General features: G+C 49.9%; 3 protein-coding genes across 3 annotated transcripts; all 3 read right to left on the bottom strand.

Moving 5' to 3' along the window:
- Nucleotides 1-1562: 1562 nt before the first annotated feature.
- ABOM_002318 (C6 zinc finger domain protein) lies at nt 1563-3948 on the bottom strand (the record flags this gene model as incomplete). Its single annotated transcript, XM_022529448.1, has 3 exons — nt 1563-2497; nt 2570-2847; nt 2897-3948. 3 exons carry the CDS (start codon nt 3946-3948, stop codon nt 1563-1565), a joined length of 2265 nt encoding a protein of 754 aa, XP_022392822.1.
- A 2401-nt stretch (nt 3949-6349) lies between these two features.
- ABOM_002319 (uncharacterized protein) lies at nt 6350-8581 on the bottom strand (the record flags this gene model as incomplete). Its single annotated transcript, XM_022529449.1, has 1 exon — nt 6350-8581. One exon carries the CDS (start codon nt 8579-8581, stop codon nt 6350-6352), a length of 2232 nt encoding a protein of 743 aa, XP_022392821.1.
- Nucleotides 8582-10957: 2376 nt separating this feature from the next.
- Nucleotides 10958-11515, bottom strand: ABOM_002320 (carboxymuconolactone decarboxylase family protein; the record flags this gene model as incomplete). The annotated part of the gene is made up of 1 exon (XM_022529450.1): nt 10958-11515. One exon carries the CDS (start codon nt 11513-11515, stop codon nt 10958-10960), a length of 558 nt encoding a protein of 185 aa, XP_022392790.1.
- Nucleotides 11516-12829: the final 1314 nt, after the last annotated feature.

Below are 12829 nucleotides of genomic sequence, written 5' to 3' on the forward strand. Positions count from 1 at the left end.
CCCAACCAATCCCAACCCTAATCAGCCACAGACAACACCTTACTATCATCTAACAAATCCCCAAAGGACCTGTCATTCTCTCCACCCTGAACAGAACCACACCAGCACCATTCTCCCATAACGGTCAAAAAGCCCCAGTCACAGTAGAGAAACACTCAATCCTAGAAAAATGACCTCCCTCCACCAACGTCTTCGCTGTACCGCCCTTATCTAGATCCTGTCGAGCGGCCCGACCTTGGTCGGTCTGTACGTAGGCCACCGGTTCATCGTGCGGATTCAAGAGGTCTTCTCTGGCGTTATCGGCTCTTGATCTGGCCTGTTCCACCAGGGTCCCTGGTCACATGGTTTATGAATTAGTTATTGTGCAATAGGGTAGGAGCCATATCATGGAAGGATATGAGGGAACATGGCAAGCACGGGTCGAGGGCTCCTTGTGAGATAGATCGGATAGGCCTGACATATTGTTTGATGTGTAGCTATCGTGGTCGTGGCCTTGTGACTGCTTTGTTAGTCTAGTCGCTTCTTACTATGAAATTGATCTACTATCTGGTCGGGCTTTTGTATGTCTGTAGAGTGTTAGGGTTGAGGTTTACGAAGTTCTACGTCGAAGGATGGCTCATCAGCCTGTCCGTATTGGAAGTTGGAGATGGACCCTTTTTGCAAGTAATGTACTCTAATACAATGCGAGCATAAGTGAAGAGGAGCAGTTATTTTGTACCCTATGAAGTTGAGCCTCCCCGAGAGCGGAGACCCAATCGTCGATGGAGTCTAGTGGAATCCACACTGACTCGCGCTCACAAGGCTTACGTATCTGCCGATGGAATGCCGAACTTTTTTGACTTAGTCAAAATTTAAACTTCTCCCGGATCTAAGAAACTCTAAGTGGGCAAACTATACAGTATGCATATTTTAGCGACTGCGATCAGACTCGGCTATCTCCAGAACCACGGGGGTTCACGGCTGCCTGTCGAAGAAACGGGCGGAACAGGAATACGCATGACTGGGACCAAGAAATGTTTACAATTAATGAAAATCCACTGGGCAAGACTAGTAAACACTGCTGGAAAGAGTCTCCCGGAGTGACCTCCGTATTTAGCCAGGCAATTTAGCCGTGCCAAACTTCCGTAGGTGCTCTGGAAACATTCCTAAAGTGGAAACATCCCCACGATCGTCGGGTGTTCCGTGTCGACCGAGCCTCCGAGAAGGGGAACGTCGAAATACGCGCTGCTACGAACTAAACCGTTGGGGGCCTTCCTCCGAAGTTTTCCCACAGGTTTCACCTGATGATTTGATTTGATTTCATTTCATGTCATGCCCACCCCCTCCTTTCTTCCTCTGTCCTCTGAAGAAATCTATCGAATCTGAGATTCAGTCTCTCTTTCCACGGTGCTGGTCACTGTCCAGAATGACCCATTCCACCATGTGCAGAGCGAAGCGACTATGAACATTGAACATTGAACATTGAACGGTTAATCACGCGAAAACCTCCCATGGCGCCTTTCTGGGAAAAATGTACCCCAAACTAACTCCTTCCGAACCATCTGACCTGCATTTGGACCCCTCTACATCCCCGGCAACGGAGGCATCCCGCAGATACTGCCATCGGGAAGCCAGCCGTCAAGCTCCATCCCTGTTCGAGGAGGAACGGGAGGCTGGCTTGGCTGCGTGGGGTCCAGCGCAACACCTGGCTGCGAAAATTCTCCATATGGATACTGAGTTGGTACCACCGGCGAGCGGTAGCCGGCATATTGATTCATGAGAAAAACTTGCTGATTAGCTTGATCCGCCTGCCAGATCGTATTCGTGGCCGCTGATGCTCCATAGGCCCCATCCATAGGGCGCATAACTGCGATCTGTGGCACTTCGGCATTCATTGCAAGCGTTCCTACTGGCTGCGATGAGTCGGCCGAGCTGAACTGCGTAGGTTGCATGGGTGCCGGGCTCGTAGAGCGCCGTGGACTCGCACTCGGCGGTGGAGCAAGGCCGACGTCGGTCTGCATCTGTCGCTGCTGAAACCGGTCGTACCAATTTCGAGCCTTCACCCCGACAATATACAACCACCGGCTTGGGACCTTATACTTCATATTTCCGCTCGCCTCCGTTAGCCTTCTCGTCATGGCCTCTAAGTACATCTCAATATTGACGGACTGAGGGCTCACGAATTCGCCCAGGGCTCCTGACTTGACCGAGAAGTAAACCTTCAGGAGTGACATGACTGCTACACCGACTCGTGTGTAAATCAGATTGGGGAGTTTGCGCATCAAGTCCGTGTCACAACTTAGGAAGAAGTCAAGCATCTCTTGAGCTGCATTCATCCATTTGATTGTGATGTCTACGCGAATAGCGCTCAGAGGGGCCTTTGACGGCTGGTGGCCATCCTCTGGTGCTGGGAGTACATAATACTGTTGTTTAATCGCATCCGGGTCTCGATAGCCTTCACCGACACCGAGCTCGTAAATAGCGAGGTTGGTAAAATGGTATTCGAAGGTCATGGTCACTGACAAGCAAGAAAGTGGTCAGCCTTGGTCCCGCTACCGTTCCCATCTTCCCAGATACCGAGGAAAATTACCGGTGAGCATGTCCGCCGAAACGTTCTTTTTCCAATTCTGCATTTGATTGTCGAACCACCTCAATATAACCTGGACCCGTGATTCTGTCAGCGGGGTCGTTGAGCTGGTATCGTCAAGACCGAAGGAAGCCATAGCTTGGTCAACGATCTTCTGCAATTCGAACCAGGCCGCCATGTGTCGATCTATCATATTAGGGGAACGCTCGAGATGTTTTACACATTCGTGCATCCAGTCGTTGAAGAGGAGCAAGTTGGGCCGGCGCGTTTTCATGGCAACGCTGTGTCATGTTAGCAACTGCCCGCTACGCACGTGTTCCTTGTCCTTACTTGGAGGCCAAATGATAACACCCCAGAATTGCTCTGGCCTGTTCTGCCATGTGTTCATCGTACGCACCACGTTTGCTCGCTTTGCGACTTGCACTATTCGGTACCTTACATTTTGAGGCCAACCCGATCTCCAGGGCCATGGTGGCGGCGATGTGAGTATACTGATAATTCTGCAGTTTCAACGGAGATTCCGGTGGGTAGTAAAAGACGATCATCAGGAGCAATGCCTGAACCAACTCGAAGGACTTATCACCATTGATGAAAAACCGTTCGGCGTAGAGTCGGACCAATTCGCGGTTGAGGACGACAGCCAGACTATCATCTACAGCAATCGCCGCGGCGGCAATCACAGAGAGAAAAAGCATAGGCTTCGACCGACGCAGTTGTGAGGCTGTGGTATTTGGAGGGAGCAGAACCATGGGGGCAAAAGCGGTGAGCTCGGTGATATAAAAGGACACCAACTCGTTGGCAAATTCCAGCGAGATTAACCCCCGATCGATAATGTCGCTGCCCGAGGATTCTTCGAGACCATAGTAGGGTGGGATGGGCGTGGCAGAGGCGAAGGCATCAGAACCACTATTAAGAGTGTTTGGGTACGACGAAGAGGGTGGCACGCCAGGCGAGAGGTCCATGTTTCTGAAGGATCCCGACGCACTGCTCGGGGCATCCGGCACAATGGATAAGGTTTCTTGGGGATCAGCCCCGAAGTCAGGTTCCTCTGAATCCTCGACTTCGCTGCCACAGCTTCCTGAGCTACTTTCTTCATCGATGCGGAAGCGGTCCTTGAGAAGGGAGCGCATCTGTCGCATCTCCCTCTCCAACTGAGCCACCCGCGAATCGGTTCGCTTGCGTGGTCGTCTTCGTTGGGGAGCCACAAATACGCACGTTCTCTTGGCCTTGGCACATCGCTGGCACTGATTGGGAGATTTGGGGTCAGGAAGGCAGCGGACCTTCAGACCTCGACATGATTCACAGGATCGGTTTAATTGCTGGGTGGGGGCTGGGTGTTGGAGTATACCCGGTTCACCAGGCGTTGAGGGGGTAGCCGACATGGTCTGCCGGCTTTGCTGATGTCGTGAGCTAGCGTAGAAAAGGGATACCCGAAGTGTTATTGACGGAAGCGCAGCGAAGGATCTGAAAAGGTCGACGACGATAACTGACAGAAACCGCTGAAGCTGCTAACGTTATAAAACCCCATCTCTTCAATATGACCAGGGATAGTACATGACGATGGGGTAGTCCAGGTTATTGGAGAAGCGATGATAGCGGCACCCTGGCCGTCACAGTCCAAACCACGCGATGGAGCAGTAGCTCCATCTAACGGCCTAGCAGTTGTATTTCCGCACCCCAAAAAGGGGAACGCCGAGTAAGCTGCAGAACGACTAAATCCCACACGTTTTCTCACCCGCTCGTGCATCCAGGCTGGACAGGCAGACCGGCAAGCTTCCAGTTGGAAATTCCCGTGGCACCGATCCCTCACGCTGCAGAAGTCGTCACCCATGCTGAAGAAGGATTCAGTGTTGACATGGATTGCACGCGAAGGTCGTAGTGGGCCTTGAACAAGCCCCAATCATGTGATCTTCGAGCCACCAAGTGGGATCGAAATCTTTTTTTTTTTAATTATTTTAAAGTTTCCGCTGGGTCACACACACGAGAAGGAAACAAAAAAAACCATAACGGTTTTTATTTTAAAACTGGGGGGTGGTTTAATACCTTAGACACCGTTACAGCCATTGCTTTAGTCTACTACTACTACAGACACTCTATGGAATGGGGGGTGTTCGCTCTTCTGTCTTCTGTTCTCTGCACGCTTTCCTCCCGTTCCTCTGATTAGACCCTGAACAGTTAGACCCGAGACAAAAGGAAAAAAAAAAAAAAAAAAGAACGGGTATACTCCACCAGGCGAATTAGATTAATAAGAGCGCGGAATATATGAAGCACGCTTCTTACTAGCAGGACGATGTGAAGCACTGAACGGGTGCCCAGGACTCGGGGAAGGTCCATGAAAGTGGGAAAGTGGGAAAATCTGATACCTAAAAAAATCCTAAAAAATTCCCAAACGACAATAGGACGATCACGGATGCGTGATCGCAGACCTCAAACCTGACGAATCAGGGCGATCGGTTCCCCGCAACGCGACGGACGCTGGCCAATCACCGTTCGCCCACTGGGCCTTGACAGCCCTGTACATCCATCACCCCGTTGGGGAATTTTTCAGATCCTCCACCTGGATTTTGGCGGATGTCGGCCCTGGCTGGACGGAAATTCCCCAATCGATCCCTAGCACAAACTGGCGATATTGTCTGTAATGATGATCGTCCCCATTGCATTGGATGAGATGCACTCCTAGGTCCCAACCTAAGGGAACTACCCCAGCATTGGCGATGTTGCCTACGTAGCGAAGGGTCGATGGGGCGACTTCCGACGCCCGTAGTATGAGGGCCCCGTCTCCATGATGCGCTCCCTCTATGCCGGATGGGGAAGGTCCCTTTCATTAGGTGAGTGAACGTAGTTAGTGAGCAGGTCGCTATCGACAGGTTTTGACCGTCATTGCCTCCTCTCAGACTAGCGTTCTAACTATGATTCTCCTGGTTCCTCAGCGCTGGATAGACCGGCAGCCTGTGTCGGGAAATAATACAAAAAATCACTCGGGTCCATGCCTACGGAGTAGTACCTTTTCGTCCCCGTCGACTGTTGGACTCCAACTGAACCCTCCGCAACACGTGGAACTGCCTGCATGGTCAGGCCCCTGCAGGCATCCCTGGCTGGCCAATCTATTTCGGCAAGGATCCCACGCACTGTCTGCTCAACGGTTTCTTATTGATTGTCCGGCCTGCATTGGTTATATTACTATGGCGAGAGCAGCGAACCACTTTTGGCTCAAGTCTACGCGGGACCGTGAGGATGGTGGTTGACGACTCGCACGAATTGGCGGACGGGGGGTTTAGGTCGAATTGCACTTTCTTTTATTTTGATATTCCGAACATCTGAACCCCATAACAACATGAACCCATTTAGTTTTTGTTTCCCCCCCTTCTCCTGTGACATTGTCTCCGTATCCTCCAGGAATGGTGCCGAGTACTAAATTGTCCTCCAAAGCCAAAACATGTAAACATACAACTTAGTACCACCCGGCAAATGTTGTCCAATGACAACGAGCCAAAATCACAACATTATACAAAAAAAAAAAAAAAAAAGAACTCAAGTCAATTCCCTGCGCCGATTGCTGGCCCAACACGCTAAGCAAGAAGACAATGCAACCCGCGAAACAGAAGCAATAATTAAGACACGGTTGCTCCGAAGCTAAAGTATGATGCTCGAGTCGTAGGGTGGTAATACATATTGACAGAAATCCAAAGTGTACATTGCCCATATCTCTCCACCCAAAAAAAAGTTAATTCAAAACTGTACAGCTGTAGAAGAAGGTTAAAAAGAGGAGAAAATCAGGCAACCTCATGCAGGCCGTGTGTGGCCTGGGGGAGGCAGCCCCGCAGCCGCCGCTCCGTACGGGAAGTAAAGCTCGGGGTATGGGGTGTGATAGGGTTGGGGCGGCGGCGGCTGGAGACCGTGAGGGCCATGGGGTGCCGGAGGGAAAGGCGCTACAGTCCGGGGATCGATGGGTGCATACGGTACCATTGACCCCCGCGCTGGAGGCATTGGTGCCAGTTGGGGATGTGGACCGGGGGGGCCGGGTGCCAGAGAGCCTGGCCCAGGCATTGCTGGTGCTGGAGCAAGACCTGTGTCGGCTCTGGTGGGCGCTCCAAAAATTGGGCTGTCTGGTTTCTTCTTTTTGCCTACAGTCTTTGGAGGCTCGGCTGCCTTTCTGGCCGCTTCGGCCGCCCGATCAGCCTCAATCTGAGCTTTAGATCGTTTCGGGTTACGGGTCCGGCCCTCCCGGTTGAATCGGGCCCAGTGGTTGAGCATGGCCTCTGTCCGCTTTGGATTCTTGGAGTTGGCGATCTTTTCGCGGCGAGCCTTCTCAGCCGGGTCGATTAATTCATCATGGGCAACGCCTGCTTGAGTACTGACGGGAATAACGGTTGCTGAATCCCCGCTGGGCGCCGGTTCAATTGGCGCCAACTGAGCCGCCGCAGGACGTGATTGTAACTGCCCAGCGGACGTTGTAGCCTCGCGGCCGTTGCCACGACCAACGGACCGAGCTGGCGCCACTGGCGCCACAGGCTGCGGAGCCTCAGAGCCCGCACGAGACATCCCTCGCACAGCTCCCCGCCCGCGGCCTCGGCCCCGGCCACGAACGGAGCCTCGTGAGGGGGCCGGAGACCCTGAGGGTTGAGTATCCAGCTCCCCGGCACGCCGGGTGCGAGTGCGCCGCTTCGCAAATGACTCTTCCTCTATGGGCGCCGGTGTCCCGTTTAATGCCTCGTCGGTCTCGTTGGCTTTGTTGGCTGCTTCCAACTCTGCGGCCTTGCGCTTGCGAGTTGCCTTACCGACGAACTCCTCTCGTGGAGGATTCTGAAACTTGGGAACATGCTCAACGCCGAATTTCGTAATCGTTGGCCAACCGTCAGGATTAGGATTATTTGGGCCAGCTTTGGCAGTCATCTTTCGGAACTGAGCTGGCGTAGGCTTGAATCCACCTTGAACGAAGGGGTTCTGGTTGCGAACTTTATCTTCTTTCGTTTCATGCTTGTAGCCGTAGAGCATCGCCTCCTTCTTGTCTTCATAAACCTCCGGTCTTTCGAGTTTCCGTGGGTCGCTGGTTGCCTTTACATTTTGCCGAGTTGCATGTCTGCAGAGCTTTTCGATGGCCAAGTACTCGTCTTGCCATACCTTCAGGACATTGGCAATGTTTTCGGTTATGGCGTAAAGCTCATCGCTTGAGCGCAGTTCAGGGTCACGGAGTTGGACCAAGAAATTTTCCAGAGGCGAAATCTCAAGGAAGTCTCCTCTAGAGCTCTTTGAGTTTTTGTAAGGTTCAGGGCGTACCAGTAATTCAGATGCATCACGTTTCTTGACACGTTTGGGGTCATCGAAGACTTTCATCCAGGTTCCACTGATGTTGGCCGATGTCTCGTCAAACCCTCCAGAAAATTTGCTGATTTCATGGAGGTTCCAGAGGTTATGAATACGTTTGTCCAAGGACACCGAGTCCTCTTGGCGAGAAAACTCGTGGAGTTGATTAAATAGAGCAAGGTCTGACTCGCCTTCATGGCCTTCTCCGTCACCTTCGGCTTCAGGACCATCAAGGTCGTTCTGATCATTTTCGTTATCGTAACCTTCCATGGCTTCGGTACCCTCATGCACACTATCATCAGCGGCTTCCATTAGACCATCTTCGTCGGCCTCCGGAGCCTCATCTGATTCAGATACTGGTGCTGTAGGTATAGTATCATCTCCAGGTTGTTCGTCGACATCATATGCCTCTTCTTTCTCTTCGTCGGCGACACCATCATACAAAGAGAACTTGGCAATGTGCGGATGCATCGTAGCAATGTGTTCTTCGAGAGCCTCATTTTGAGAATATGGGTCGTCATCTGAGGACTCGAAGAATTTCCCACACCATGCGCACTTAGCTCTGGGGGTGGTGGGTGAAGGGGAAGGCGAATGAGTAGTAGAATGAGCATGGAGTGGCTCGGAGAATTGTCGGCGCAGCTGCGAGTCGTGGCTGGCCATGTCCGAAGTATGGCTGTCCATGTCAATGTCGCTTTGAGCGACAGGAGCCATGGCTAGAAGAAAATGACTTAACTCGATTCAAGGTAGAATTTTAAAGGAAGAAGAAAAAAAAAAAAGAAAAAGAAGTAAAATCGATATCAACGATGAGAGGTGATGTAATTTTCACACTCTAGGAGACCCAAGAATGGAGCCTAGATATACTGTGTTAGTAGAGCTTGGGTTGAAAAGTTCGCTTCCGGTGCCAAGACACCCGGAGTACGTGCAGCGCAATCTTGAACAACAGAGGGCTGCATGTGCAATGGAAGACGGGGAAAAGAAAACCATGTGTGGTAGGGAGACAAAAATACAGGCGGGCCGCGCGAAGAAAAGCGACCTACCAACAGGGAGTATAATAGTGGGAAAAACTGAACAAAGGTTGAAGTAGGTACTTCTGGTGGCCAGACTGGAAGAGTAGTGCCGGCCAGATACACGGAATGTAACATACCTTTCGAACTGAAGTAAAGAAGCCGTCTGTAGAAAATACGGACAGGAAGAGTAAGGGATGTGGGGGATACCGTGTGGTGTTGGTTGACAAGTTGACAAGTTGACGACGAAAAAGTTGTTTGGGTCTACAGTAGCTCGCAGTCCGTGGGTTGGTCGCGAACGGCTGCCAGGGATAGTACAGTAAATTGAAGTCGTAGTCTTGCCTTCTTGAAAGGGAAAAGTCGAACGCCGAGCCGGTAGGCAGAGAATCTCGGTATAGTCCCAACCACGATCAGGACAGAACAAAAAAGTGTGCCAATGAGATAACGGGTCGAGTTGATGATGGACAATTTGGCGACTTGGGCGTAGTGTAGTAATTTTAGATGTCCGCAAAGTAGAACTTTGTCGCGGTAAGGAATTCGGGCGGGTATGCAGAAAACGAAAATGAGGGAGAAAAAAAAGACTATGCTCTGAACCACGGGCGAAAACCGAAATAACCAAAGGCTTTCCAAACAAGACAAAGCACAAGTAAAGACGTGATAGAAGGAGAAATTGGGAATCTTTAGAGGAAATCTCTGCTGGTAGCATGCAGCATGAGGCTGTCGAAGTAGTAAAATCTTGAGCGATGAAGCAAGTTTTGCTTCCAGTTACGCTCGCGCAGAAGAAGCGCGGTGGGCACAGCAGAGGCGAAGGTACAAAGGATCAATGATGAAGAAGAGATTGAAGTAATGGACGGTGGAACAAGCCGTTTGGAGTAGACGTTCCTGGACGAAAGGACGTTGTACAGGCCAAGATGGAGTAGTTGTTGTCATGTAGTGTAGAGGAAGTATGAACGTCTGACGAAAGGTTGGTAGACAGACGGAAGAAGGGGAGGTGGGAAGAGACAAGAGAGCTTAACGCGCACAGAGGAGGGAATCGAGGAGAAACACAAGAGAACACGGTGGGAGAGAATATAGAATTCGAGGAGGAGGAAAGGAAGAGATGTCGCGTTGTGTTGTAGTGAATGATGGCAGATGAAAAAAAATGACCCTACTAAGAGCCCGACAGCAACAAGCCTCTTCTCTGTATACAATAGGAGGTAAGGTAGTGAATTTACTATTGGTACCATACAGTATGAGTGGTACGGGAATTAATTACCCACCTAACCTGACCTGGTCAAAGCATCGACGGGCATGGTTAAGCCTGAAGGCCCTATTTTACTCCAGTACGGTAGTGCCATATTTCTTACCTTATTTTACCTGGCCGGACCCACCGTGGGAAAGTCGATTATGATGGGCCTCCCGGAAAAAAATCGCCTCCGGACAGATCTTCCGCCTAGCCGCATTACATAGTACTCTGCAACCAATCCGAGGCAGGATATACTTGACTTGTTACCTGTCTGTATTCTGGATGTATGGGCACAGGTCCCAATCTGGCTTTTCCTTTCAAAGCACAGTACTAACTCCGAGTACTTTGGCTGTCTTTCTTGACCAGAGAAATCCAACAACCGATGATTATCCCATTTGTTTGGTATCTTCCACCTGATTCTAAGGGCCCTTCGATCTCACAAAGAATAAGATAATATCATGGGAGGCTACCAATAGCTCCCTGTATCAATGGACGTTTCACAGACCCTGCCAATTATTATCTGCCCTGCAATATTTCTCGATGGACGGCGGGAGGCTGTAATTTTATTCGGTTTTGTAATCTATGATACCGAACCTTGACATCATATCTGCATTCGGTAACCACAACATACTCAGGTCCGTAAATCCAACTTCTACTTCTTTGATGTGAGCTTTATGGCATATTCAACTCGATGAGAATAATGGATGCCATGTAATGGCCAGTATCACAAGTCGCAGAATCCATTATATGAAAGCTGTACGATGAGTGATGCTCAGTACTCCCAGGAAAATGCAGTATACTATAGTTGCATCGCTACTGTATCCATAATATGTATGTACAAATCATCATGCGGTCCCTTTAATGGTTTTTCTCTCCAACGTCCAGTGCAACCAGGAACCGACTAACACAGTTGTAAGCTGCTGCAGTGGCAGTGATTTCCACAACCTCTCGATCGTTGAAAAGTCCCTTCAATTCTTGAAACACATCATCGGGTACAGTAACAGTTTTCGTCATGGCATCTGTATACTTCAACACCGCAGCCTCCTCAGGACTTAGCACCTTCTCTTGCGCTTTCTGGGGGATGTCAGCCTGAGCGTCACGGACGACTGCCACCGCTTCCGCACTGCATCCACCTTCCATGAGCAAGGGCGAGTGCTGATCCCATTCGAACCAGGCTCCGTTGACCACAGCGATGCGGCAGATGATAAGTTCACGAATAGCTTGGGAGAGGCTAGTGCGGGTTCGGATAGCCCCGATGAACGAATTCCACCCATCGGCAACTGGGAATGAGTGCAGAAGGGCGAGATCCAGAGGTATTAAGCCTTTTTCACCGCGTCGGGTTTGCACCCGATTGAGGATTTCTGCCTCTTCAGGAGTGGTGGTAGGGGGCGGATTGGGGACATATGGAAGACGCATGTCGAATAATTTCGCTTGGTAGGTGCAGTACTCGGATTACTAAAGAGTAGGGAGGTGGACGATAATTGTCTTGTTTAACTGTCGGAGGTGAGTTCCTGGATTAATTAATGGGGTAATGGGTAACTATACTCACCTTCTTGAATGAATAGGAATACTGCCCTTAACCGAGATGATATACCGGACTTATGTTCAAAAAATGGTCCTTAATTGTATTATCAGGCTAAGACAGGTGGGAAGATACCACTATTTATGCCAAGTCATGGTATCGTCTTGTCGTACCCCACGAGGAGCGGAACAGTGCGCGGGATTGAAGCCGTAGCCGCGGGTTGGACTAGTAGTAGTATAAGGTCTCCCCCGCAGATAGCTCCTTCGGTTATCAAAAGCTGCCGGGTACAACTGTTACGTGATCATGAATCAACTGACTCGTAACAAAATAGTCTAGCATCTTTGTAACACCTTAATACATAGCAAATAGGCTCCGTATCTATTAAAAGAAAGCCATACTGCCACGATACTGACAAATTATATCAATTTGAAACAAGGCATACCTGAGGTACACACAAGGCAGCTGCTATAGTTCACATGAGCACAGGGGTAAAGTCCTGTTCAGAATCTCTTTGTGGCCGTTGTCAGCTTAGGAATGAATATGATTTTCTCTGTTAACCGAAACTCAAAGATATATCCACCAATTTATATATGAACCAACGTCTGGCCAAAGTTACTCATAATGGCACAGGCATCATGTACTGATACTGCACAGCGAGGAGTGGCCTCTGGGGGTATGGCAAAAGGTCATGATGATTTGGGGCCGATATATATAAAAAAAAATGCTGTGTCTAAGGGTGTACTTCTCTATTATAGTCATTTTGCTTTGTTATTTCTTAATTGCTCGAAACAAGTCTACTGCCCCGAGGATGGCATACTTTCTAATAGCGGAGATCCATGTACTTGGAATTCGAGTCATGTGGCTTGGTAATTAGTGACAGGGCGAGTACTTTGTGAGGCCCTAGACAAATGCGACCTTTTTTTTTTGCTTCTCTTTTCTTTTCTTGCTTCACAGCTATTCTGCTGTAGGGGAAGGTGTCGAGGCCATTATAATTGCAAAACCTGGAACATCTGCTTGTTCGTGGCTCCCCAAACTCGAGGATATCACTATAATAAATAATTAAACTCCCAAATGAGGCTCACTAGAATATATGTCAAAAGAAAAAGCTCTTTTGGTCCGACGGTATGGGAAGATGGAGTGTGCGAACTGGTACGAGTGGTTGAGCCTACTACTACAAGCACGACACAGAGTATTAGGGTGTGCAATTC

Source organism: Aspergillus bombycis (genome assembly GCF_001792695.1).
Source record: "Aspergillus bombycis strain NRRL26010 chromosome Unknown contig00011, whole genome shotgun sequence".
Lineage (NCBI taxonomy): Eukaryota > Fungi > Ascomycota > Eurotiomycetes > Eurotiales > Aspergillaceae > Aspergillus > Aspergillus bombycis.